General features: G+C 39.9%; 1 protein-coding gene across 2 annotated transcripts; it reads left to right on the forward strand.

Annotated features, from left to right (window-relative positions):
• Positions 1-1,137: 1,137 nt before the first annotated feature.
• Positions 1,138-27,395, forward strand: HOOK1 (hook microtubule tethering protein 1). Of its 2 annotated transcripts, XM_086462119.1 has the most exons (23): positions 1,138-1,188; positions 7,306-7,391; positions 9,034-9,106; positions 9,390-9,440; positions 10,937-11,069; positions 12,019-12,086; positions 13,364-13,426; positions 14,357-14,440; positions 16,633-16,677; positions 17,330-17,496; positions 18,113-18,253; positions 19,524-19,725; positions 20,371-20,481; positions 20,737-20,824; positions 20,909-20,969; positions 21,585-21,725; positions 22,356-22,443; positions 23,541-23,575; positions 24,165-24,247; positions 24,658-24,758; positions 25,121-25,222; positions 26,341-26,409; positions 27,207-27,395. In XM_086462119.1, exons 1-23 carry the CDS (start codon positions 1,138-1,140, stop codon positions 27,363-27,365), a joined length of 2,202 nt encoding a protein of 733 aa, XP_086318245.1. In that variant the 3' UTR covers positions 27,366-27,395. The 2 variants fall into 2 exon arrangements, with proteins under 2 accessions (XP_086318245.1, XP_086318247.1); XM_086462121.1 differs by lacking the exon at positions 16,633-16,677.
• The last annotated feature ends 480 nt before the right edge of the window (positions 27,396-27,875 follow it).

The raw sequence follows: 27,875 nt of genomic DNA on the forward strand, positions 1-27,875 counted from the left end.
GCCTGCGAGGCCTGGCAGCGTGCCCCCGCACTGCCAGGCAGGTGAAAGGCTCGCTGGGGAGCAGCGGTTCAGCAGGGCCCCTAGAGCCCTCAGGCTTCCTCCATCCCCTCCACTGGCGGGGTGAAGACTGCCACCCGTGAGACACTGGGGTCTGGTGGGTTTTGGGTAGTGCTCACAGCAGCCTCTGAGGCTGTGGACAGGAAAAAAAAAAAAAAACCCACCACCAAAAAACCACAATATAAATCAAAAAGAGGTAAAACTGCGGTAGCCCTTCTCAGTCCGACCTCTGCTATTGGACGGGACGGGGTGGGGGGATGTTGCCCCATCTCCTGGAGAAGGGCTAAACCAGCTGCTCATCAGCCTTGTGCTTAACAGCTTCCCATCCTTCGCCTCCCCAAAAGAAGGAATTGTTATTTTTGGCTCATTTAACAATGGCATCTTTTAAGCAATTCTGTATCCTGCTCTGAACGCAGCACTTGTAGCTAATACAGGTACACTGACCTACCCACGCATTAGGCACGCCTAAGTCTGAACCATGCCAGCAGCTCTTCGCGGCCCGCCCGTCCCCGGGCTACGGCCGCGGCTGTGACAGCCAAGAGGCAGCCGCGGCCAGGGCCGCCCAAGCGGCAGCGGCCGCCATGTTGGGACGGAGCGGCGCCTTCTGTGCGGGCTCGCGGCGGCGGAGGGGAGGTCGGGGCTGCTCCCGCTGGCTCCCCGGCCCACGCCTCACCCCGGCGGTCGGTGACACGCTCCCGCTCCGCTCCACCCCGCAGGCCGCACGGCGCAGCGGCGCTTCGCAGGCTGCGGAGGGAACCCGCCAGCGACCGGCGCGATCCCGCCCCTCAGGACTGCCCACCGTGATTGGCGCGAACGGCTACACCTCCTCTCCTGTGACTGGTCACACCCGCTGCCACCCCCGGCGTTTGAAGGCATGGGCGGGCGCTGACGTGTACGTCCTGACAACGCCCGCCCCCAGCGCGGAGGTGGGCGCCTCTCAGCGCGGCGCGGGAGGCGTGGGCTCCGCTGCGCTGTCACGTCAGCCGCGCGCCGTCCGTGGGCGTAAGCGCGCTCGGTGCAGCGGGTGCTTACGCATCCTCCCGGAGCGGGGGCGGCCGGCGGGGGGAAGAGGCCGCCGCCATGGAGGCGAAGCCGGCGGACCTCCTGCTGTGTGACAGCCTCATCCTCTGGGTGAGTGGCGCGGGGGGGCGGGGGCCCTCCTCCAGAGGCGGTGGCGGGGGGGCTCCCGCAGGAGCGGCCTCCCCCAGCGGAGAGGGGCTTCTCCTGTCCGAGCCCCGGAGCGCGGCGGCGGGCGGGGGCGGTGCGAGGGCACCTGTTGGCCCCGCGCCGTTGCCGTGGGGGCGGCGCGGGAGGCTCTGCGGCCGTCGGCTGTCAGGTCTGCGGCGGCGGGACGGGGCCTGCCGGGGCGGTGGGCTTGTTGGGGATCCCATCGGGTGCCCTGAGGGGCGGGGGAGGGGCCGGAGAGCGGGGGCGGTTTGGGTGCAAGCGTGGCGGCAGTGACGGGGCCTGCGTGAGGAACAAGTGTTTGTGCAACCGGTAAAATGTTCTTGCCGACACCCTTGAAGTGTAGGTGTGGTCCTTTGAATATCCTGTAGGCCCGAGTTGTGGGTCTTCAGCAACTGCTCGGGAGTTGACAATAGTAATGAATATATGCATTTACTTTGAATGGAGCTGTCAGGAGCAGAAACCTCAGAACATTTCATACCGGCTTTCAGTTTGTTAGTCAGGCGCAGCACGCCTAAGTGTGTGGTGTTGCCTGTGCAAGAAGCACATATTGAGAATTATAGAATCATTTAGGTTGGAAAAGACCTTTAAGATCCCTGAGTCCAACCGTGGTGGTTCATCAGTCAAGCTTGCTTTCTTTTTATCCTGTGTTCTTTCCAAGTTTTTTCTGTTTCCTTGTCTGTCATTATGGTCTTGCAGATGCAATATTGTTGGTGAGAGTGAGCTCTACTGAATAGAACTTCTGCATGAAATATTGGCAGGGATGGCCACCATTACCTGGCATGAAGAGTTTCTCTAGAAACAGCAGGTGTTTTCCGTGTGTAAAGTGTGAACTGGGGAAAGAAGGGAGTGTTTTAGAAGCATTGGGGAGATCTGGAAATGAAAGCAGCAAAAGTGATAGCAACAGCTACCAGAGTAGGTGTTCCTTTTCCTTTCTACATGACAGCACAGAAGTTTTAATGGGTTAAAGTCTGTAATAAATCACTGAAAACCAATTTCCCCCTTTCTTTTCCTCCCTCCACTTTCCTTTTAGTGACCTTGTGTCCTTCCAATGTTTTGTTGGCCTTTAGAATTTCCATTGTCTCATGCTCACCTCTTTGGAGTTGGTTATCTTGTCATTTAACCTGTGCGTACTTTTCCTTCTCTTTTTCTGGTCTCTTTAGCTTTATATTTTCCTCTTGGTAGTCGGATAAGAGTAACTCCCACCACGATTCAATTGCAAAATAAATCAAACCATTCCTGAACTCTTGTCTCAAAATCATGTCAGCGGTGCCGAATTCTTACAACTTTACAATTCCTGCTTAAAATATTTTAAGCCTAATTCTACTTTTTGGTATTCTCACAGTACATAGCTGTAATGACATCATGAATCTTAGAGGGAATGCTAGTCAAACTTTTAACTGGCCGTGATCTGAAAGAGCTTTGTGTAGTGTCATCAATGTAAATGAACATCCAACTCTGTGTGTTCAAGTTTCAGGTTTTCTATACAACACTGAGCAGATGTGTCGCCTGATGCATGTTTTCAGATTTAACACCCTATTTCTCAGACTTAGTTTACAACTTGGTAGAAACTGGTTGTTAACGCTAAGATATGTTTCAAGCATCCTTTCAACTTGAACTTCAGTCTGAGTAATAGGAAAAAAACATGATCTGGGGAGGGAGGAATGAAGCGCTGCATATCTGAAGAGAAATGGGTTCTATTACACTCTGTGGTTCTAAAGGTTTCTCCATTTTACTCATGAATATAGTGAAGAGATGCTCGTGGTTTTCTGTGTTCTGCTGATAGATCTCGTTGGGTTTTTTGTACTTTCAGTACTAAATTCTTACATTTGTACTAAAATTCTGTATTAGAAAACATGCGTTGTCCAGAGAAGAAAGAGAAAATTTTAATAAAAATGTTATCTATTAGTTCTGCAACCCAGGTGTCATTGAATTTAAAGTTTTGAGGGTGATACAGGAAAAACATAAGGGAATTAGATTATAGGGGAAATGTACACGAGTTTCCAAGGAAAATGGATTTAAGTATTATCTGTTAAGATTAAACTCACAAGTCTGTTGCAGAAACAATTTTCTAAGTTGGAAAGACAAACTTTAGTAAGTATATGTGAAGTAAGCGTTAATATTTTCCGCCTGTGGATAGGAGTGGAGCGATAAGAGTGGCAGCAGTAGGCCTGGTGATGCAATAGAATCTTCTGTGTTTAGATGCCATTACAATAGGTGCTTTCTTCACTGTAGAAGAGAAAAAGTTAGTTGGATGTGTTTTGGTACTGTATCGCTCTGAGGCTGCCTCTGTCTTTGCCTCCAAGCTAGAGACTGGATGTATGGTAACATCTGAAAGAGAAAGCTTTTTCCACAATAGACCTACCTTTTCTGGCACTAGCAGTATTGGTAACGTTAACTCTGTCCAATGGCTGAGTTATTCTATTGGTATTCTTGGATTAAGAATGGGAATGTTTATTGTTACTTTAAAATCTCTTTGACTAACTATAAAAGTTCTGTCCCTAGTGTGTATAGTCTGCGTATAAAATGGAGAACCTCGACCCTATGTCATCATGATGAAATTGAGCGCATACCTTCCCTAGAGGTGGATAGGTTGATTTCTGCTAGGTAATGCAAACACTCTTAGCTCATCTACAGCTGTTTGGTGGTAGAGCCTTCAGCAGATTCAGAGAAAAGGCATTGTTACGTGGTACAGAATCGGATTTTCAGATGTGTATTATGAGCGTATCTATAGCTGTATGTCTGAGAGAAAAATAGTTGCTTTTCTTGTAGCAGCAAGTGGCAGGGTGCATTTCAGCTAGATTCATGAAATGCATGAGTAGCAGCATGTCATTGAAGCTATATTTAGCAAAACTAACCAAATTTGGAGGGGGGACACGGGGGGGGCGGTGGGAAGGAAAGAGTACTGCTACTGTCCTAAAGTCTATGCTTGCTTCTGCCAACCTCCTGCCTGTGCCTACTACTTTCATTGGTTTTGGAAGGACAGTAAAAATCTGTTCTGAGGAAATGATTGGGCTGGCATGAGGTTAGCAGAACCCATAATTAACACTTCTACTCTCATATTACTGCTAGGCACTTATGTAACTTAAATACTCAGAGAAACTGAGACTCTCAGTCCTGCTTTTTGCTTAATTTTAATTAGCTATTTCTATTCTGGGAGATACTGGCATACATAAAGCATGTCACAGGGTTTTCTAAGGCTTTGTTTACCTGCTCAAACAGGCTTGGGTGAAATGGTAGTATCCATACCGAGCAATTTCTTTGGTTTACAAGGGGGTATATCCAAGTGGCAGCATCACGATATTGCGCCAATAAACTCTGAATTCTGGTGTGCTCAGTCTTGACTCGTAAGCTTACGTGCCTGCACTTGCTGTGGCATTAAGGCTGCTATAGTATTAGAAACCAGTGCTGTCAATCACAGCTGGTTCAGTTTGTGGCTTTCTACTTAATCTTTTATGTAACCTACCAGGGATTACTGTCTTCTGACTCTCTGTAATACAGGATTTTAAACCCACTTTTTTAATTGAAAAATAAATTAACCCCACCCCCCCATATTTTTCTCTTCTTGGCTGTGTTAGACTTTCTGAAGCAGGAAAACAAATATTTGGAGTATATGGTTACTCTTCATAAACGTAGAGTGGGTGATGACTGCCTCAGATTCTTGCAGCTGGAAACTGTGCTTTTCTACCACTCTGGTCCAAGTAGCTCCATTTCCCAAACACACTTGACAGGGTCATTCCCCAGTGACCTCTGAAGAAACTTACCTTTTGCAGGATGTTTGGGAAAGCCCTTTCACAGCTGGACAGGTGATTTAGGACGTTGTAAGTAGAGTGAGCCTAAGAAGTCAATTTTCACGGTGGACAGATAATAAGGATCTGTTCTTGCTTCCATTCTATTCCATGTGCACATCTTTTAATAACATTAACAGCAAACTTTCTCCTTTCTATTTTATTCATCATTGTAAAGAAGGGAGGACTTAAAAGAATTGCTGATGAGCTCTTACTTTCCAGAGGGGTGAACTGGCATGTGTGTGGAAATGGCGCTCTCACTTAGAATAGTTAGTTCCAAGCTGATTGTTTTTTGGGGAATAAAACATTGCAATTATAATGGCTAATTCTGTCAATGTTAGATAGAAGCTTGGGGATAGCTTTAAAAAGTACACAATATCCAAACCAGAGAAACATTTTTAACATTGAGGTAATCCCATCCTACAGATCTTAGATGCAGGAAAACCAGAAAACTAAGAGATAAAAATAAGCATCCTCATGGGAAGTTTGGAAGCGCGTGCGTATGAGAATTGGCTGAATAGATGAAGACTGTTGGCCCTGGAAATTACACAGTGGGAGGAGACAAGTATGGTAGAGGTCACTACAGTCTTGAGCTCCTGGAGAAGACAGCTGGGGGAGAGTCTGTTCACCAGGCACACAAGAAGCCGGGGGGGGGAGGGGGGGCAGGAGTGAGGTGAAGCTAGCAGGTGACAGACTCTGACAAGAGGGGATATCGTGCAGAATGTCTGGATGCTGAGTTTGTGGCTGCAAAAAGGATCTCAGACAAGTTCATGGAAGAAATCTGCATTGAGGACTGTTAAATAGAAATGTACTCTCTGTGCTCCAGGGTTCTCAAAGACACACATTCCTGGAGCCTAATGGAGTATTTTGCAGAGTCTGCAGTAATTTTCTAGTGTCTGTGGAGTCATCTGAGGACCTGGGTACCTCAGTGTTTTAAAGCTTTATACATGAAGCAGTCAGAATTGCAGGCAGAAATCAGCAAGGCAGCAGAAGAGCTGCCTGTGGATGTGTAACAAACTAGTATTATACATGAGGTTGGTGATGGGATTCTCGTGTATAGAGCTGTCTGCTGGGTGTTAGTTGCAGTGCTCTGTAAGGATGTAGGCATGTTGAAGGTACTCATGTAATTTGAGCTGCTTTTGGAGAAGCTAGCTGCAAAACACTTGAGCTGTTAGATTTTTTTTCTTTAGGACGACAATTGCATCTTGTTCATATCGTACTTCTACAAAGGGGCTTTAATTGTAAATGTGCCTGGAAACACCAGTTAGAATACAAAGATTGCATATAACAATTCATAGAGAATAGATTGGGAAACATATTATAAAATGCTTCCATCTATAATCTGGTTTTGCAATAGAGGAGAAGAGTGAAAACCAGGGCTTTATTGCTTAATTTTTAGACAGAAATATGTAGGTGGGGTAAAACTGTGTGCAGCCCTGTGTTTAAACACTAGGTAGTGTGATGCTTGGAAAATAACAGGAAAATACATCTCTGTATATATATAAAGTATGAATACCAGGAATAATATATTAATAAAATATATTTACCAGGAAAAGATGTATAACTTCAGGTTATAGTAAAGTTTCTTGGGTTTATAGCAGTATTTTTAAGTTGCATATTTTAATAGGAGCATCTTTAGAGTAATTTTGGAATTCCTGAATTGCAAGGAAATGTGTTGCCAGCTCACAAACTTGAAATGGTTCAGTCTTTCAGGTATCTTTGTATCATTTAAGTGTGCAGTATCTCTCAGACAACTGTTGGGTTTTTTTTCCCCCCGCTATTTTTGCAGAATTCTCTCCCTTTCATTCTTAACCCACAAATAAATTCATGGGTCTCTCTTGCTTCTATTAATAAATCCTTGTAGTAAAAGGCTGGTTTGTTTGCGCCCCGCCCCCCCCCCAACTTTCGCCATTTTTTGTTTAGGTAGTTATGTGTCCAGAACTGAGCACTGCAATGTAATTTGAGGGATGGATAAATGTGACTTCAGTTTCCCAAGTTAGTATTCCATAATCTGATTTACAATAGAAGGACTAGCATGAAGAGCAAAGCATAGTAGTACTAACTTTTTAGGCTATTAGTCATAATCAGTTAGTCACAAGTATTGAGACAATTGAGTTGGCTTGAAAACTGCATAGTTCAGAAAGGATTTCAGCTGCCTCAATTAGAAAGATATCTTGCAAAATGCTTGTGCCTTAAAGAGGAAAAGGAAAACAGTAACTAATTTCCTGTCCTTCTGTCTGCTGAGTGAGAAACACAATGGTTTTCCTTGTTTTAGTTGCAGACCTTCAATACTGCTGCACCTTGCAGAGATGTTCAGGACTTGACTACTGGGGTTGCCATGGCACAGGTACTTCACCAAATGTAAGTTGATACTTAAGTTCGAGAAGAGGTATTTAATTTCTTCAGGTTTTTGTGTGTGACCTGCATAGTGGCTTTTAAAGTAGACAGAAACTTAGAGCGTACATTTTGTAGTGGAAGATAAAATATGCCTTTGTTGTTTTGGGGATGATACAGTTGAATAATAATGTGATAGAGTATCTCCTCATTGCCTTCTCCATTCTAATACTCCAGTATTAAATTCATGCTTAAGGGTAATTGGGCAAGAATGGTATGATCTCTTTCACTTTTCCCATCAACACTATTTCCATGGATATCCATGCTTCAGGCAGTATGTTCCTCTTTGGAGTGAGGAACAAGTTCAAAAGGCATGTCTTTGTGCTCTCTTCCTCTTGGGATTGCTCAGTTGATTTAGATTTAAGTTCTAGGATTGAAATGGTGATGTACTGTTTGTGTGGAAGAAAGAATTGTGACACTTCAATGGTAATTTCATTATTAAAAATAATAGTTTGCTAATCAAAAGCAAAATCATTCCCATTTTATTGGTGTGATGATGTGGTACTGGATTGAGTGAAACACTAGTTCTGAAATTTGCAGTTACTCCAGAGGGTTGTAACATGAGTCTTTTGTTGAAAGAATGTCATGCTACAAGTCATCACTGCAATTTTACTGTTGTTGGCTCAGATAATAAAGAAGTCTGAGTTACCATCTCCTGCTCAAATTGTGTTGTAGATTACTAAGAAATTACTTAAACGCCACCACCACCACTCCCAAAAAACCAAAACAACAACAGCAAAAAAACCAAACCCAGAAGCTCCCCTGTCTGCTTGAAAAGATTTTAAGCATGCTGTGTAAAGACAGCGCTCACCCTTTCCCTGGGGCGTGGCAAGCATTGATTTAGGATTGCTTAGTGAAAACTTGCTGAGGGTCACCTCCCATGTGTTTGTGGTGTTAGGCTGCCGCAGGCTTTGGGCAAATTTCTTTACAACCAAGTTGGTTGATATGCAAGAGGGGATAATTATTGTCTTTTATTAGCTGCTTTGAGACCAGTGAATGAACAGTGCGGTGTAAAAGTTAAGATACTGTTAGGCGTGCTGTGATTGTACTGCTTGGCACCTCCGTGAGTGTAAACACCTCCATCAGCAACTCATCCATATTTGTGCTGGCAAAGTGAACGTACTTCTGCCCAGGGGAACCAGACACATGCAAAAAATATAAAAAGCCAGTAGTTTAAAATGTTTGTGTGGTTTTTTTTTTCTTGATAAGTGCCTTTGACAGGTTGTAACAAATGTTGGAAAATTCAAATGTACAGGAGTCGGTACCAAGCTTAATATCAGCACTAATCAAAAGAGGATGTTTCTTTACATCATTATGTTAGTGTTGTAAGGTATAAAAATTCAGCATGACAAAGGCCTTCACACCTTTGTGTTTCTAGCTGTAGCTAGCTCAAGCACGTACAGAAATTCTTGCTGGCCCGGAAGGTGATCTCTTAATGCAGCCAGCAGGATGGAAATTTCCTGTGACGTAGGTATAACTTGCAATCTCCAGGAATTCGTGCCTTATTAGCCACTGTGGTCAAACATCTGATGATTTAATGCTTAGAATCTAGTGTCTTGTTTATTGAAGTCTGTGCTTATTGGTGTTTAATCATTTAATTTTGTTTCAGAGATGTTGCTTGGTTTGATGCCTCTTGGCTAAATCGCATTAAAGATGATGTTGGTGACAACTGGAGAATAAAGGTATGCAAAACTGAAGTTAGGTATCGTGTCTGTCCTGAGAGTGTCTAGCAATCCAAAAACTACAGCGTTAAGCTCAGGCTTTTTTATGTTATTTTAAATCAACTTGAACTGCCTGTTGATAGTTTAAGTGCCTTCCAGCACTGTTGCATGGGGATTTTCTGTGGCAGTATTTCTCTTTCCCTGTCATTATAGGCTCTTCTCGTAGAGCTACTGTTATTAATTTCAGCAAAATTAAGAATTTTAATGAAAGCCTGTAACTTTATCTTTCATGTACAACAATTAGTCCAGTAATCTGAAGAAGATACTGCAAGGAATTATGGACTACTATCATGAGGTATGGAAAAAGCAGCAATCTTTTTTGTTGTTTTAATCATTAAGCATTATGATTATTGTCCTCCTTCATCGAGTTTCTTTTCCTTTCTTGGCAAAGTAATTTATTTTAAGGACTTCTTTGGCAGAAAGTGTATGATGATTATCTAGTTAAGTGAGAGGTCTGAGTGAATGGAACGTTAATTTGAGGAGGTGTATTTTAGACAGGACTCTTGGAGTATAATCTGGAAGCCATGCCTCTGTCATTGCCCAGGTGAACGCCGTAAGAACTGAGCTGCAGAATCGTGTTGACTTTTGTGTGTGCATTCATATTTACTCTTGTCTAGTGAAGTTTTATTCCTTTTATACACAACAGAACAGATTCAGCAACCCTAGTGTAGGTTTTATGATCCTCACTTGGAAGCTGGGAGATGTTACGAATCCTCCTGGGTGTAGTAAGGATTATAGTTTGTTCTCTCTCATGCAGAGTAAGTATGGTAGCCATAAAAGGGTGCTGTATTCTGAGTTAAAAAAAAAAGGCAGAATGGATTTTGCATGGAGCTTGATTACAGTTATGTAATGGGTATGGTATAGAAAAGCTTGCCAGACCATCTTATGGCTTCCCGGTCTCACCTGGGTTAATTGTGCTATTGAGTACCAAACCCTTCTGTACTGCCAGGACTGAGGCTCTCTGGCAAGCCCAAAAGCAGAACTTCTTTAGACTTATGAGGAGCTTTATGAAGGATTAGGGAACAACTGAATTTGGAAGTATTTTTAATTCTTTTTTTTATTATTATGTTGGTAGAATAAATTAATTCTCTCAAATATGAGGTCTAGCCCAAGAAGTAATTTACTACTGTTGCTTTTTCCTGTGTAAGTGGTCAGTGAACTAATCCCTTGGTTAGTAGAAGTTCAAAACTTGTAGTTTTGCCAGAGCAATTTTATAGAACTCTTACTAAAAAGTGCATAACTTCATTGTGCTAAATAATTGCTGGGTGTTTTGCATACATTTTTTTAATGCTGTCTACTTTAGCCTAAATTTAGGCTTATACAGAGAAAAGTCTGAGGTGCCAAGTATGATAAAGGTCATTGGCTAGCGGTGGATTGAGTACCCCTTCCCCCAAACACGCATCCACATTGAGGGATGGAGACAAACGTTTGGAAGGGTCTTTGCTGGTGCAAGAGAGGCACAGTGTGTGACATCTGAGTTCCATGTGTGAAGCCCTGTAACAAATGATTTAAGAACATCTTCTTTATCTAGGCCTCTTCAGATTTCCTAATATCGCTGTCTATGTACTCTTTCGTAAGTCAATACTTTTAGTGTGTCTTCATGTTTAATGTTCAAAATCTTTCCCTTCCATAAGTTTTACAGTAACAAACTTCTATTAATAGACTGTTTTCTCTGGATGGCTTTCTGAGTCCAGATTTCTTACATGATACCAGATTTTCATGTTGTACGAATGTGGGAGTCTGCTTTCTCTCTTCATTTGTTTTGTGGTTTTTGTTTTGTTTGGTTTTTAGTTCTTGGGTCAGCAGATTTCAGAAGAGCTTATTCCGGACTTAAACCGGATATCTGAGAACTCGGATCCCGCTGAACTGGGCAGGCTTCTGCAGCTTATTTTAGGTTGTGCAGTCAACTGTGAAAAGAAACAAGGTACGGGCTACCTTAATCTGTTCAAGGAACAGTAGACTGCCTCAGGTGATTGTTAAGGTGGAAGAGATGTAGACATTTTTCCTTCTTATATATCAAAAAGTCTGTATTGTTAACATGTTGCATGCCTATTCTGAAACTGGAGTTCGCTTAAAAGCAGAAAATCTGTGGGAAACTCCTGTGAATAAAACTCAAGCTTTGCTCAGGGTAGGGGTTTTTTTGGTTTTTGGTTTTTTGTTTTTTGTTTTTTTAAAAAGTCTGAGGTGTGTGTGGGTTATTCAGACTTGTCAAAATATGTACTAAAACCTAAAACTTATTATTCAAATGCAAATCAAGTGAATTAACTTAAAAACTTGTATTAGAAACTGCGTTTTGTTTGTCTGCAGAGGCTCGAGACTGAATTACTTGAGTTTTCTCTCCCCTTACTGGAGCTGATGCTCAGTGCTCTGATGGCTGAGGAATCCTCAGCCTGATTCTGTTAGTAGAATAGGTACGATTCCCAGGTAGTCTGTGATGACTGCATCAGAGTGTGTTTGGGAGGTAAGCCATCAGGCTGCACTGGGAATGAAGATGCTAGCAATTACTTTTTTCCTTTAAGTTTTATTTATTAACTCAATTGCAAGCTTGTTGACTCTTGGAAAAGCTTATGTATATACATCTAGATGTATGTATGAAAAAAGAACCATATAAATACAGATGTCTTAAAATTTCCTTGCATATTATTATGCGTAGTACAAATGTGTTCATTTAAGAGATTATAATCTCTTATGCTTATTACTGGATAATAATGTTGTTGGTTAACGTTGGTGCTCTGTGTAAAAAGAGCACTACCTCTTATGAAGAAGCTTTATAGAGAATAGTTTCTTGTGGATCTTTCTGCAAACGGTATGGCATGTTACTCCAGCTGTTAAAATGAACACTGTCATGAGTTGCTACAAATTCTTTTTCACAGAACACATACAAAATATCATGACCCTTGAAGAGTCTGTTCAACATGTTGTCATGACTGCCATTCAAGAGGTAAGTAATAATTCATAGCCTAATACTGTCACTTGAGAAGTCCAAATATCTATTTGTTGATCTTTGTGAATTCTTTCATCCAAGCAAAGGTCAGGGAAGTGCATAAGTACTTCTGTAAATTATCTGGGAGGATCAGGACCAAGAGGCCTCAGACCCCATCCAAGGGGTTTTGATTTAATCTTATGTACCCAAATGTACAACTTGTGGAGACAATAAATGCTTAAGATTTCCTATTTTGCATAAGAAACATATCTACTTGCCAACTGCTGATTATACTGGAATCAGGTTCTGAAATGTCTGTCTGAGTGCTGTAGTCTTGGACCCAAAGTTAAGCTGGTCATACCTGTTTGTAAGGCTACATTGTTCTGACGGACCATTCCAGCGTCTGATGTACAGACTCCAAGCCTCATCTCTACTATTCTTGTCATGGTGTGCTCCCCCTGCTATCTTAATTTGTTCTTAGTTGGATCATCTTAGTGATCCAGCTCACAGCATAGCTCTACAGTCACTCACATCTGTGAGCTTCAGGACTGTGAAGCAGAGTGTGGAGGGAGGCAAAAACTAAATGCTGACTTTGAAGAAAATGTGATGTGTAATTGCACCCCCACAGGGTAACAGTGGAGTTGGTAGTAGGCTTTAAAACTTAGATTTAAATTGACTATGTAGCCTTTAAAGCTAATAAGTGTCCTATTGGGAGAAATAAATCCGTAAGCCTCTTGTTTGTATTCTGACTAATCAAACTTTCTTTCTGAAGAAGGTCTGGAAATAATACTGTAATTTCTGAGTGAAAAGTAAAGCCCTTTAACTTTTGACAAACATACTGTGTACATCTTTGTGCTGGAGATCAGTGAGAGCTAAGTTAATGTTCCCATTGTTTCCTTAATGGCAATTAACATGACACAAAGAAGAGTGATAACTATTAAATTAATGGAATGAAATCCCATCCTCTGGGTCACTCCCAGAATAAGGGGTAGCAATAACTTCTTGAGTATAACTTGAGTAGGGGGTAGCGGTAACTTCAACAGATCACAGATTTGTCCAGTAAGATGTTACTGCTACCTTGGTTAATTTGAGGAGGGGGAAGGTAAAAAAAAAAGTCTTCTTGTTCTAGATTTGTTTAAATCCTTTACCAACCATGAGCTGTTTTTTTTTCTTTTTTTAATTATTAATCATCTGTTTTGATATATTGACAGGATGCAAGGGCATGGTGGAAAATACGGTTGGTAAAGTGAATTTATAGGTGTTTAACCTTCTTTTCCTGTGGCCTCTTTCTGCAGCTCATGAGCAAGGAAATAACAGGTCCTTCCACAAGTGATGCATCAAGTGAAATAGAACAGCAGGTAATTGCCTAATATTTGTTGCTGTTGTAGTTCAAACCTGAACAATAAGTTGGTATCTTGCCATCCTTTAAATGAAGAGGGGGTGCTCTTCCTCTCCAATTCTAAAAGTTAAAAAAACAAAAAAAAACAAAAAAAAAAACAAAACCGAAACCAAACCTCAGCAATAAATTGCGCTTTTTTGTGTTCTGTCTGCACAAACTGCTTGGTCTGTTTTCTGCTTGGAGCTAATCTGGTTAAACCAGACTGGTTCACAAAGGGCAGAGCAACATACTGGTGTAGGCTGAGAATATACAGTAAAATAATGCTGGTTTTCAGTTCTAATTATGTTATGTGCTGTATTATAGCTTCCTTAAAAAACAATGCGGTGACTGCTATGTCATCTTCTTGGATGGGGTAAAACTGTCCAGTGCAAACCTACATTGCAAGAAGAGCTAGGGGTACATCAAGGCTCAGCCATGTCAGGCTAAACACTTCACGTTATTTTGAAGGGGTCATGAAAGTGTTTGATAACCTGAACGCTGCAAGGTTTTGCACATCAAGTGAAGTTATCTTTAAAAGTAGCTGCCCATAAAGGAGCACCAGTATTTCTATTCTGAAATGAAGGGCGTTTGTCTTAACAGGCAGGGCTTTTGAAATTGTGACAACACTAATGTTCCTGTGTTTGGTTTTGTTATGCTTTTAGCTTAAGTTGTTGTGTTGAATTTGAATGCTACTCTGAGTTTCAATAATTTAATTGTTAAATCTGGTAGTCATTTAAAATGCAGGTGAAATGAATAAAGATCCTGATCTAACAGTGTATATATAGGTTTCTGTGTTAATGTGTGCACCTAATACCCTTCTTAAGCAGCTGGTCTAAGCAATTGAGACATTTTAGAACTGTGAGTACTTTAGGTATGAGCCAGAATGATGGACTATGTTATTCTTTAAAAGCTTAAAAAAGCTTTGGAAGATCTTCAGGAAGCACTAGCAGAAAAGGAAGAGTTGGCCCAAAGATGTCAAGAGCTAGATTTACAGGTAAGAAACAACAAGTCACTTACTTCTTTTAAAATGTAGTGGTGCTTCTATTAAGATGCAGAAATTCTGAAGGGCAAAGTGAATTTTGCATTTATTTAAGTTTCTATGAGAATCCCTAGCTGTTTATGGGAGGAAAGCAATCATTCTGTACTCAAAAATGCAATTACTGGAAATAGTTTTCTGATGAAAGTGTAAGCTGAGGTCCTGTGCCAACCGTTAACTCGGAGGTCATTTGGTGTGCTAGCTTTGTGTTCACCCTTAGTAGTGGGTAGCCGTCAAAGCAATGTTACTGTGGCTGTAAAAACTGCCGATTTTATTTTTAATCACTGCTGCTTCTAGTCTTTTGAATGTGTCCAAAAAATCCAGTTCATATAATAGTCAGTCATTAGATGTAATTGTAGGAAAATGATGCTGTTTTCAACAGGAGTTGATGAAAGACTAAAATTTTAAATTTATCTAGAATTTACTAAGTCTTCTCATATGCAGTTGCAACATGGAGGATATTTCAGGAAATAAAAATAATGGAAACTAGTAGATCCTCACTGACGTTTTCAAACCACACTGATAATAGGCCTACTTCTGTTTTTAATGGATATAGAAGTTAATCAGGGCACTCTTTAGAAAAGGGGGAGGGGACTTCATAACAATAAGCAGGAACTTGAATTTCAATCAACTTCGTAAAGAGAAAAGAAAAGAAAATTAATTTGTTGGCCCTAAGTCTGATTCCTCTTTTATGGCACTGTAATCTGAGAATAGAGGGAGGTTTATCTGGAGTGGCAGTTGATCTCTGATTGGATTCTGTACACAGAGGGCGTTTGGGTTGCATCTCCTTATAGGAGCCACAGTGCTATACTGGCTGTATGAGCCTCTGAAAAAAAGCCTACAAAACCAGAAGCCAGTTTTGCATTTCTTACTGGTAACGACAACTGAAAAAGTAGAATACTTATATATAAAAGCAGCTTATAGCTAATTGCCGTGCCCAGGAAACTATTGTTAGAATTGAATTGATATTTAATTTTCTTTTTTGTTGAGGCAGTAGTAAGGCTTCCTAGTAAAAGCAGAGATCTAAAAATAGTTGCGAGCAGAATCTGCAGGAGAAAGTTATTTTGTTTAAATGGGCAAGAGGATTGATTTGACACCTGAACTGACAGATTACAGTTGTTGAACAGTGAACATACGATGTTTAAAAGCTCTGGCATATAGAGGTGCTGGGATAACAGTTTACTTGTGCTTTCTGCTTCAGTTAGGGGACTTGGTATGTCTCACCAGAGAAGTCCCAGGCTTTCTCCTGTCTCTGGCAAACTTCCCTTTTGAGATTTCTATATTAATTAATGATAGGTTACACAAAGCCGGCTGCTCATAACATAGCGTGGGCCAGGTGAAGGCATGAAAGGTGTTCAAGGGAAAGGTACTGCTGAGTATAAATGGATGACTTAATGACACCACAGCTCTTTAAATGTGAGGTGTTTTTAAAATAACTTGACAATTTGTGTTAACTTTGACACTGCTTCTGTTATGTTGAAACAATAGAAAAGAAAAAAAGCTGTCAGAAAGGAACTGAGAAGAGATGCAAAACTTGCTCTCAGTTCTGTGATAGTTTTTTGTTGGTTTTTTTTTTTTAATAGTCTGAGACGGGTGTTCTTTTAACATTATTCTAAAAGTGTGAATGTTGTGCATGTTTAAGGAGTGGCTGAACCTTGAACAGGAAGTACTATGCTGAGCAAGGCTCAGGTATGCTCTCTACTCACAGGTGTTTTGTGTGCATGTATATAGTAAAGTGACATCTGGTACGTAAAAAGGAGTGAACCTAGAAAGCCAGCACCTAATGAAGTGGTAGATCAATTACTGTTTTGTTTCTTACATCTGTTTGGCTGATAGACTTTTAAATTATGATCACGAACAGTTTCTTAATAGTGCATACTCTAGGTTATATCTGACATTTGATCTAATAATGTCACCATGATATGTTGTTTTTATTTTATTTATTTGAAGCCATAATATTGACTGACACTTCTCATTTAAACTAATTCTTAATAAATTCACTTGTAAGGTCTCAGTCTTCCTTGATATTTTCCAAGAGTATAAGAAAGGTAGGTTTTCTTTATGATTCAGGAAACATAACCCAGAAAGCATATTGTCCCTGTTTAAATGCCAGTTAACTAACACATGCTACATGCTCTTATGTTTGACAGGATGTTAAAATTAACACAACAGCTTTCACTAGAAAAACTTTAAAGGTTCTATCCTCTTAATCCTTCCCCATTTTATGGCTGTTAATATACTTACTATTTCAATAAAGTGTTGTATTCTCATTTGCTTAGCTGTGAACACTTTCAATATCAGACCTGTCTGATTGTTGCAAAAAATGCATGCTCTATATGAAGCTGTCCAGGTTTTTTCTTTTGCGTGTGTGCTTCCTAGCTTATGGCGCCTGAAACCGCTTCTTGCGCAACCATTCACTGCTGAGCGCACGGCAGTACTGTGTTAGTGTGCTAGCCAGTGCCAGCCTGCTTTTTATTGTGAAGTACCAGCAAGGTGGAGAGTACCTTTACACCGATACTTAGAAGTTTTTTTGTACGGCGTCCGTGGTATCCTTTTTAATGACAGTACCAGTTTCTCTCCATATCACATTGTCTGCCTTTACCATGGTTTCAGTTACAAAAATTTGTCTTTTTTTTTTTTTTTTTTGGAGGGACTTTTCCTTTAGTGCTTCGTAACTGTTGTACACTAAAGCATCTGTATGCTCAAGTATGCTATGTAAATTACATTCTAAAGTTTCTAAATGCTCAACCGTTCTCATAAACTAATTTGGTGATGTACTGCTGTCTTGCTTTAGTTCTTTGCAGTTGATCAGGTCTTACAGTGTTGATGCTGTTTTATCTGCACTAGGTGGCTGCCCTCCAGGATGAAAAAAACAGCTTGATGTCAGAAAATGAAATTATGAATGACAGGCTAGAGCAATTAGATGACTCTCTTGATGATCCAAATACTGTGGTTGCAAAAAAGTATTTTCACGCGCAGTTGCAGCTGGAACAACTGCAAGAAGAAAACTTCAGGTATGAAATGATTTCTGTCAAAAGTCCCTCACTTGTCATGTCAGATATATCTTGAGAATTTCTGATACTCTTTCAGGACTTTCCATCTCAATTTCTTTGCTATAGAACTTGCTAGTACTGTATAAAAGTGTCTTAAAAGCAGTCCTTACCTTTAAAAAGAAAAAGAAACTGTTACTGGGTATAGAAAGTGCTCTTTGTAATTGCCATATTGTAGCCATTTGACACATCAAAAAAGGTGGTCAAAGGCGGAAAATGAGTGCTGAAGTGATTTGTGTGTAAACAATCCCCCCTAAAAATACCCGTAACCCCCCTGAAACAACCATATCTTCTTACTGTACTGATTTCTTTCACATAAGTTTTTCTCCCTGTCATCCCTATGGGGTGGGGGAGAAATCACTTTTCATGTGATCCTTTGATATTGACATGGTAAATTTGCGGTATCATCCATTATGATTTAACAGATAGACGATACAATGTTTCATGCTTACAGTACCATTTTTCTGGCTACTTAAATCAATAGTTTTCCTTTGTCTTGTTTTTAGTGGTTCCAGCAGTAAGTGAAAAAATGTGTGATAATGATGAGTTCTTAACAGAATCCCTGTTTTTCATCTGGTAGGCTTGAAGCTGCAAAAGATGATTATCGTGTCCATTGTGAAGACCTAGAAAAACAATTGATTGAACTGCAACATAGAAACAATGAACTAACCTCGTTGGCAGAAGAATCTAGAGCCTTGAAAGATGAAAATGATATTCTTAGGTATGTAATAGAGCAAGCTCCCCACGCGCACTTTAGGAGGATTTAATGCAAATCCAAGGCTTTGTGTTTAACAAGATTTCTTCTGAGATGTTACTTCTGCAGATAGATCTTATCTGAATGAGATATAAAATGTTGGAAAAAGCGCCTTTTGTCAAAGCAGAGGTGGAGTGCAGGCTTTCAGGCATAGCCTCTATTGTTTGCATAAGAATAGCAAAATGGAATTTTTCTGTGAAGCAGCATTAGTGAATACAGAAATTGATGCTTTTTATGTGGGATGGAAGGTTGAAGTTCTGCAAGACTTTAAAACATTGCGGGGGGGGGGGGTAGTGCATTCTTATTAAGGGGACATTTGTCTTGGCAAGCGGCTGCTTTTTTTGATGTAGAAAAGCATATATGCAGCCACTGCTTCAACATAGCTTTTGGTGTCAGCATTCTAGGCTAGATTTACGTTAGCAACGTGATTAACAAAGTGAAGATGAAGTACACAATAACCTCGATGAGAATAAAATTCTAGCTTGTGTAAACCAAATTAGATACCAGGCCACCCAAGAAATATCCAAAGTAAATCATACTGCAAAAGCAAGTCTGCTGTTCATAAAATAGTGAGAATAAAACATGGAAAGAAAAGTGGTTTCAGTTGTTTAACTTATAGTGGTTCTCAAACAACATCTGAAACAAATCTTAACTATAGATTTTCTTCCATAATTTTCTTGTACTAGCTTCTAGTGATATGAGATGGCAGATATTAAACACAATATTAAAATTAACTTGTGTATTTATGATCCAAACTTCTTCTTACCACGTAGATTTTTGTTAATGATCAACTGGCAATTCTTGGTCGTATCTGCTCATAATCATTTTCATAGTGCAATTATGTTCTCATTGTGGGGTTATACATAATTAGAACATCTGTGTTTTTCCTTACCAGGTACCAGTGCTTTGAGATGACTATCTAGCACTGGATGTTGTGGTGCATTTGCCTTGCACCCCACAAAATTCCCTAGATACATTTGACTTACTAACCCTTGCTTGCACTTCTGGCGTAAGAATGTCAGTCTTACTCCCACTTAAACCGTGTGGTGATTTTATAAGCAGTCTTTGCATAACGTGAGTTTGCATTGATTATGCATGAAAAATAAAGCAGTGAGATTTAACTGCTGTTAAGCCTGTTGCATCTCCAGTTGAAAATAGCTTGAATGTACATGAAAGCAGAACTTGACTTTTTTTGAAGAAACATACTCTTTCTTCTAATTCCTGTTTGTACTTTAAGGACTACGGCAGACAAGGCCAGTAAGCTGGAATCAACTGTTGAAGTGTATCGTAAAAAGCTACAGGATCTGAATGACTTCCGCAGACAAGTCAAATCTCTGCAGGAAACCAACATGATGTATATGCACAATACAGTCAGCCTGGAGGATGAACTGAAGAAAGCCAATGCAGCACGTGCCCAGCTAGAAACCTACAAAAGACAGGTAAGGCTGTGTCTATGCTTCAGATGTTACTTCTTCCTCAGATAGTCATCTTACCTAAATAAAATGATTTTAGTTGTGTTTCAATGGGGGAAAAAAAAAAAAAAGCTTAATTTAACAGCCCATGAGCTTAACCTGCCCTTAGACTTTCTAATTTGTGAAAACTCCATCATACTCTGCCATTCCCTTTTTGTTTTTCCCTGTTTATTAAACTAGCAAGCTTAACTGTAGTTGCCCCCTCAAGTGATTGGTTGCCATGGTTTTGCAGGCTTTCCTTCTTTGCTCTAACAGGGAGACGTTGTTCAGCTATTGCTGAGAACACTTGCATGTAATATTCTTAACTTTCTTCACAGAAATTAATTTTAAACTGTAGAAGATTTTTTCAGCTTTGCTTATTTCAGTAGTAATTAAGAGGCGCAGGAGTTAAATATTTGAAAGGAAAACAAAAAAACCCCTGACAAAACCAAATAAAAACAACAACAAAAAAAACCCCAAACACACAGGTGCCCATCCCATCTCCTCTCCCCCAAGGTTGGAGGACCAGATGTTTATTTTGGCTGAACTGGGCCAGAATGAAAGCTTTAACATAGCTTTTAAAGGTAGCATCTTGCAATATTCATGTGCTGAATATAATCTTTTTATAAAAAGGTCCAGGAGCTTCATAACAAACTGTCTGAAGAATCAAAAAGAGCTGATAAGCTAGCATTTGAAATGAAGCGACTTGAAGAAAAACATGAAGCTTTAATCAAAGAAAAAGAGGTAAGTCTCTTGAACGAGGATTTATTTGAACATCTAATAAATCTCTCTTAAATGATCTGCTTGAGGAAAACCTTCCCAGAAGTACTGCTAGCGTAAAAATGAAGTTTAGCAGCTCGCGTGTGTGTGTGCGTATACACATACAAGACATAAAATAAGTCTTAAAATGTCTGTGTGTCAGTACTGTTCCTGATTAATGTTATTTGGTCTTAAAGTGGTGCGGTATGACTTAATTCCACCTCAAATATGTCGTCTTAGAGACTGATAGTGCAGTGTGATGCATTAAAAGAGACAAATGAAGAGCTCCGGTATTCGCAGATGCAGCAGGACCACCTGAGTCAAACAGGTATTTCTTTATCTTCAGAGGCTTTTTTATATATATCAGTGATTTCTTTAAGTTTGTTAAATTAAACTTCCCATGCAATTTCAGGTGCATCTCGTGTTAAAAGCCAGGAGAATCTTGCTGCTGAAATTCTGCCAGTGGAATATAGGTAAGACTAAAAACTTGAGGTTGTTTTGGGATTTTAATGGGTGGGGCCTAATACTGTCTCTGGAAAAGTTCACTATTGGTTTTTGGCAACATGACTCTGTATTCCACTTCTTGCTTTCCCTCCATGATGCTTGTCTGGACCCTCATGTAGCTGTTAATAGTTATTTCCCTGTGCTATAATGACTTTGCGTTCTTAAAAGCATATCAGGTTGCTCTCTATAAAGTTCAACTTGAAACATCCTCTTTAAGGAGCAAAACAATTCTTATCTTGCCATCAGCAGACAGAACAAATAAATAATACACAGCAACTACAACAGAACGGCTAAAGACTACCTAATACTACTTTTAAAGTCTGACAGAGTGAAACATAAAGGCACAATAAAATCTGGGTTTGGAGTGACTTAATTTAAAGCATTGTTCGTATCTCTTAAAAACTATTGTGGTGCTTGAAAATTGTAAGTTACCTTTTAAAGAAAAATTGCATTGTTACCCCAACTATATGCTTAAGCAGAACTTGTTTTGCTCACTTTAAGGTTGGGGGAATGAGCAGGAATATTACCTCCTACTCTTAGTCAACTTTTTCGTAACAGTGACTGTTTTGTTGTTTTTGATTCAGAGAAATGTTTATTCGGCTGCAGCATGAAAATAAGATGCTTCTATTGCAACAGGAAGGATCACAAAATGAACGTATTGCAGAGCTCCAGGAACAGCTGGAGCAAAAGCATCGGACAGTGAACGAACTAGAAACTGAGAAAAGGTGATGAGTGAAACAGCATCTTAAAATATAGCTGGACCTTCAGAGTGGCCTTGTGGCTTGCACCTGTAGTGTCGCACTGTGCAGGAAGCCAATTATCCTTTTTCTTTCACCAGTGTAATCGTTAACAAAGGGTTATGAAGCAAGCAAGCAAGAAGGAGAGTAGCTTGAATGTGGTGGTGTAAAAGGTGGTAGATCTCTGTGTAGAGTACTCTGAAGAAATTGTTGCTTGTAGGACACTCTTCTTAGCTCTTAATGATTCTTGGTAGGCCAAGAATGTATGTAAACTCTATTTCTAAACTTCAAACTAATCCTGTTGTAGCACTGGGATATAATCTGAATTTCTCTATCAGTTTAGTGAGTGCTGAAAGCAGGTTACTAGGATATGAGAATTTTGGGTAGTTAAGTTTTCTCAAAACTTAAAATTATTCTAGATATTCCATTATAAAATGTATAGTAAAGCTGCCATGTGTTAGTTTCAGCAGACATTCAAGTCAAACTAAAAGCATTTGAAATTGTGGCTTAAGTCCTGCTGGTAGACCCTCTGAAAAATTCTCATCCAGACATGGAACAGAAAAATCTGACTGTTGTGATCTATTTAGCTGGGTAATAACTGTCTTTTCTTCCAAAAAGGCTAAATGAAGAGCGTATTGGGGAGTTACAGCAGCAGATTGAAGATCTGCAAAAGACTTTACAGGAGCAGGGATCCAAGACTGAAGGAGTAAGTGAAAGTTCAGGCTTCTTGACCTTGAAGACTTCTTGGCAGTTTTGTTTAAAATCTTTCAGTGTAACATCGAGTCTTAGAATCATAGAATGTTTTGGGTTGGAAGGGACCTTTAAAGGTCATCTTCTCCACCCTCTCTGCAGTGAGCAGGGACGCCTTTAGCTAGATCAGGTTGCTCAGAGCCTTGTCCAACCTGACCTTGAGTGTTTCCAGGGATGGGGCTTCTACCACCTCTCTGGGTAGCCTGTGCAGGTGTTTCACCACCCTCATTGTAAAAAATTTCTTCCTCCTTCTCCCTTTATTTCATAGAAACACAGAATGGGTAGGGTTGGAAGGGACCTTAAAGATCATCTAGTTCGCAGCCCCTCTGCCGTGGGCAGGGACACCTCCCACTAGAGCAGGTTGCTCAGTGGCGTAGAAGCGCCTCTTCTTTTTCAGTGTGTCTAGTGCTGATAACTGCTAAGAAGGCAGGATCGTGGCTTGGTACTTTTTTTTTTAAGCTAGTTGAAACAGACTAGTTTATGCAGTAGTACAGGTGAGCGTGCTGTGAGGCGCCTTTGGGTCACCCACCCTGCCCCAACCCAAACAAACACTCACCTCTCGAAAGACCTTACAAGCAAAGATCTTAAACAAATGAGGCCGTTCAATGTAGTCTACAAACTCCTGCATGAAAACAACTCCCTCAGACTTGGCTACGCTGTGTTCAGAGCAGATGAGTTTAGCCTCTATAGTATGAGAATCCATGAGATCTATGCACAAACTGCATTTCATTTGAAAAGCTCATGTTTTGCAGGATTCCTTCCTCTTGCCTTCTTTAAGGAACTGTAATGCTTCTACGTTCTACTTTACTTTTAAAAAAATCTCTAGTTTTGTCATTAAATGATGATACAGTGAGAAGGTAGTTTGAAAGAAAAAAGGTGCTGGAATTAGTGTCTGTGCGATGCAAAAAATATGAACGCCGTTACAGAAATGCATGAAAAAGGCAGTTTTCTTAGGATTTAGTTGGTTTGACTTATTTAGGTGTGCTAAGTATTCTTGGCGGATTTGTAAGAAATACTGCAATGTAACTGAATTTTAACTCTTTCCTTTTATAGTCTAGCAACCTGAAGCAGAAATTGGCAGCACATATGTAAGTAAGGCACATGAGTCCACAATAGCTTGTTTTTGCTAAATAATTTGGCTGTTGTAGCTCAGAAATTGCATAATCTTTGTAGGGAGGTCTTGTGTTTCTAAGGTTTGAGAATCGCACATTGAGTGAATTAAGTATTAGCTTTCCAGTTTTGTCTGCTCTGATCATGATAATCTTGTAATACCTGTAGCCACTTAACTGTCTTTTCATCACCAATAGCATTTTAACTGTTCTGATTCTATAATAGACTGCTAAAACAGTCACTCTTACTGGACTCAAAACATTTCATTCTTCTGAAATAATTCTCCTCCTTCAGCAGACATAGTTCCTGCTAAGTATATGCTGGCGGGATTTTTGTTAATTTTCTTTTTTATTTCTAGTTTTAGGTAAATGAGACTCAATTCAGAAGTCACAATTTCTGTGGTTCTTCAAAAATACATATTAATATTTCTATTTGAACTCAAAAGAATTGCCAGAGTTTAAAGTAGTTGTTTAAACACTTCCACCATCAAGTTTTTGCTTTCAGCTCTTAAAACTCTGCATGGAATTATCTGTGAGCGTGATCCTTAGCCTGGCCTTTTGTTTGTAGGGAAAAGTTGAATGAAGTTCATGATGAGTTACAGAAGAAAGAGGCTGATCTTGCAGAACTCCAGCCTGATGTTAGCCAGAACCGTAAGTTGTTTTGTGTGGGTGGTTTTGGTTTTTTTTTTCATGAGACTGTTATGTTTCTTGTGAAATTATTCCCTTAGCCACTGGGCTATGGGATACTTGTCTGGATTAGGCTTTCTGCTACAGCTTAATATTACCTCTGAAATGGGAGTGGGTGGAAGGGGTTTTTTTGCACACTGTGGTGGGCAGGGAGAGGTTCTTGGGGGCATAGTTTTGTCAAACAATACTCCACAAAACGTGAATTCGGGGCCAGGTGGGACCTTACAGTACAACTGAAACAAAAATAAGAACGTAGGAAATTGTGTAGTAGTTAGAAAGTTTATTTGGGGGTTGGTTAAATCAAGAGAACACAAAGCCTTGAAAGTACCATGTCAATTTTTATTTTGTATGTCTCTGATATTTTCTGTAAATAGCCCAGAAGATTGGAGAGCTGGAAGCAGCTTTGCGAAAAAAAGACGAGGATATGAAAGCGATGGAAGAAAGATATAAAATGTACCTTGAGAAAGCAAGAAATGTGAGTGGCATGTTTCTGAACATACACATTCCTCATTCATAAATTGTTAAATAGATTGATTGGGGGGATGTGTGTCCCTCCACTTTCCAATTAAAATTAGTAGCTACATGTGGCATTTTTAGTGAAATTGGTCAACTGCAGTCAGTGTATGAGAGAATGGGGTTTAGGCTAAAGCACGAGATGCATTAATGATTCGTCCGTACCCTTTGATATCTTCTGTTGGACAGTGTAGCAGCCTAGTTTTCATCATAATTGCCTGACTAGTGCTTGGTCTGGTTTTGTATTTCTGCTGTGAGCAAATGAGATGCAGAGCTGTTGAGAATCAAACCTGACTTGTAATGCTTTTGTTTTGCCTTTTACAGGTGATAAAAACCTTAGACCCCAAGCTAAATCCAGCATCAGCAGAAATTATGTTGCTCAGAAAACAGATAACAGAGAAAGACAAAAAAATTGAAGCCCTAGAGGTAAAAATTTACATATATTTAATTTCTAATATGTTCTGCTGTTTCTGATATTAGACACTCAAGTTGCTGTCTCCTTGTGGGCCAGTACCGTTTTTTGCTGCATTCAGTTAGAAACTGTGCAGACCATCAGACCTAGAGACTTTTAGTCTGGCTTAATTCAGTTTGTATCCTAGTGTAAATCTGTCAGAGCTGTTTGCTTTTCAACAGTGTTTTTCAATGTACAACTGAAACACTAATCTGGATTCTTTCTAAACCCTTGGAAAAGCTCCAAGTGAAATACTTCCTAAGACTAATAATTTTGCCGTGCTACAGTAACTTGCACAGAACTGCAGAGTTACTACACTACTACGTTTCAGAGTTACTACACTTCAGTAGTAATGTAGCTTAGTTTGTATGAGGGACTAGGTATTTGAGCAGTGACTTGTTTAATTTACTAGACCCCTGATATCAGCGGTTTCATATACGGGAGTTCTTGAAACTGTACAGAAGAGTAAAACCTGTTAATTCAGTAAAATCTTCTTGGCTGAAATTGTGAAAGGATTGTTGACGGTGGTCCAAGTACCAAGAAAAAATTGGGAAATGCCTCAGTTTTATAGCAACATTGATGAGGTTGGTTAGAATAGTTACCTGAGCAAATACAGAGTTCCTCAACAGGAGTTAGTAGGCTGAAAGGTCTGACTTTATAGATACTGTGGCCTCAGGTTTCTCCTATGTGTATGTGCTAGGTAAGTATACCATACTATAGCAATTCAGTAACATAAGACTATTCAGCAACTAGAGGTATGTTCTTGACTTTGACTTTCAGGTGAAACAACTGCTAAAGTATTTCTAGACTTTGATACACCCTAGACTTTCATGCATTTCCCTCCTCTGCCCCCCCAAGTATGTTTCTAAGTTGAAGTGCAACTTGTGTAAAGTTTAACGTCTTCTTGAAGTGGTCTGTAACTTCTCTCATAGTCATTTATGGAAGTATCTTTATTTAAACTTCTAAGCCTTCTAGTTATTTAGCATATTTAAGCATTTCTGCTGCATGTATTTATTTCAATGGACTGCAATAAGTTTATGCAGATTATTTTTGTGTTTTAATTGAGATTGTCTTCTCTGTTGTCTCCTTGCAGGCTGAATACAAACTTGCTAAGCTACGTGATTATGAGGAAAAGCTAATTGTAACTGCATGGTACAACAAGGTGGGTCAAAAGTTCAATTGCTGGTATCTGAGAAACCAGAAAAACACATTTTGCTAAATGTGACAGTTGAATCTTACATCGCCACTTTTTTCTTCTTAGCAATATTTTAACAATCAACTATTCTGTAAAATTGTTTTGTTATGTTTTCTGCTTGTCTTCTGTGCTTTGGAACAGGAGACTTAAAATTTGGCATAGGCCAGATGTTAGCAGCGTACTATTTGCTGCCACAAGCTTCCATCTGGATTTAGGAGGCAAAATTCCTGCACATTCAGTAGCATTCGTTGTTGGAAGTTTTGGGGCTTGAGACAAAGGGAGGCTGTGGTTCAAAAGGTTTCCAGACTCGCGCTTTAGATGTTCAGTGTCTTTGGCACAGTATTTGTGAAATAAAGCTAGAGCCATCTTCTCATCCTGCAGCAGTGCTGCAAAGGTTGTTAGAACATTTGGCATTAGCTCGCTGTGAAAAGGACTGGAGAAAGTTGTTCATCTTGATATGAAGCAATGTTTAAATAGAGTTTCATAAAGAAAGACTGCAATGGGAAATCAAAAAAGAAAGTAAAATTAAATGGCTTATAAAGGAACAACTTTACTGTAAGCTTAAAATTAACAGGTTCTATATGAATGTGAATGAATCTTATTCAGCCTTGGTCACACCTTTTGTGGCAGCAAGGCAGTATGTAAAAAAATACAGTAAAAGAAATTCTGTGTGCATACAAAGTAAGCGTGAGCTTATGTATGAAAAAGGAACAAATTTTTGTCTGTTTTTGCTATAGTGTAAAAGTTGTTTAACTTGTTTGCAGAGCCTAACTCTTCAGAAGCTAGGCATGGAGGCAAGACTGGTTGGCAGTAGTGGTGCCTGCAGAGATGGTCCCGGACGCTCGTTCCTAGCTCAGCAACGTCATGTCACCAATACCAGAAGGAATCTCACTGTTAAAGTCCCGGGTGCAACATCGGATTAATCTGCAAGGACCATGAGGAAAACTCACATGCTAAAGTGTCCTTAAATATTTTATAGCATCCACTTTAACTACTTGATGAAAGAGGAGGTTAGAATGGTGGGCAACTGCGAATTCAACATCAGCATCAGAACTTATCAGGAAGTGATTAAGTTGGTCAGTGGTGTGTCTAGAAAGTAGCACATAGTTTTCCAAGTAGAAGTAGATTGAGTAACTGCAGTATGTATTTACAAGCACAACTTAAGATTTATATTTGCCTTCAGAATATATTGTAAATATTAAAATTGGCACTATATATTTAAAACTTTATTTAATGGGTTTGGACTAGAAAGCGGACTTTTGTAATGGGACGATGTTATGCAAAAATGTACTTCAGGAAACTGGCAATATGGGGCATTTCTGCTGGGCTCTTCTAAAAATAAATTTAAAAGATTGGTACCATGTTTTAAAAAATACTTTTAGAATATGAAGGTACAATTTTAAGAGCAAGAAAATACTTGCATTTATGGAAAA

The sequence above is a fragment of the Leptosomus discolor genome, chromosome 3, assembly GCF_034619465.1.
Source record: "Leptosomus discolor isolate bLepDis1 chromosome 3, bLepDis1.hap2, whole genome shotgun sequence".
NCBI lineage: Eukaryota > Metazoa > Chordata > Aves > Leptosomiformes > Leptosomidae > Leptosomus > Leptosomus discolor.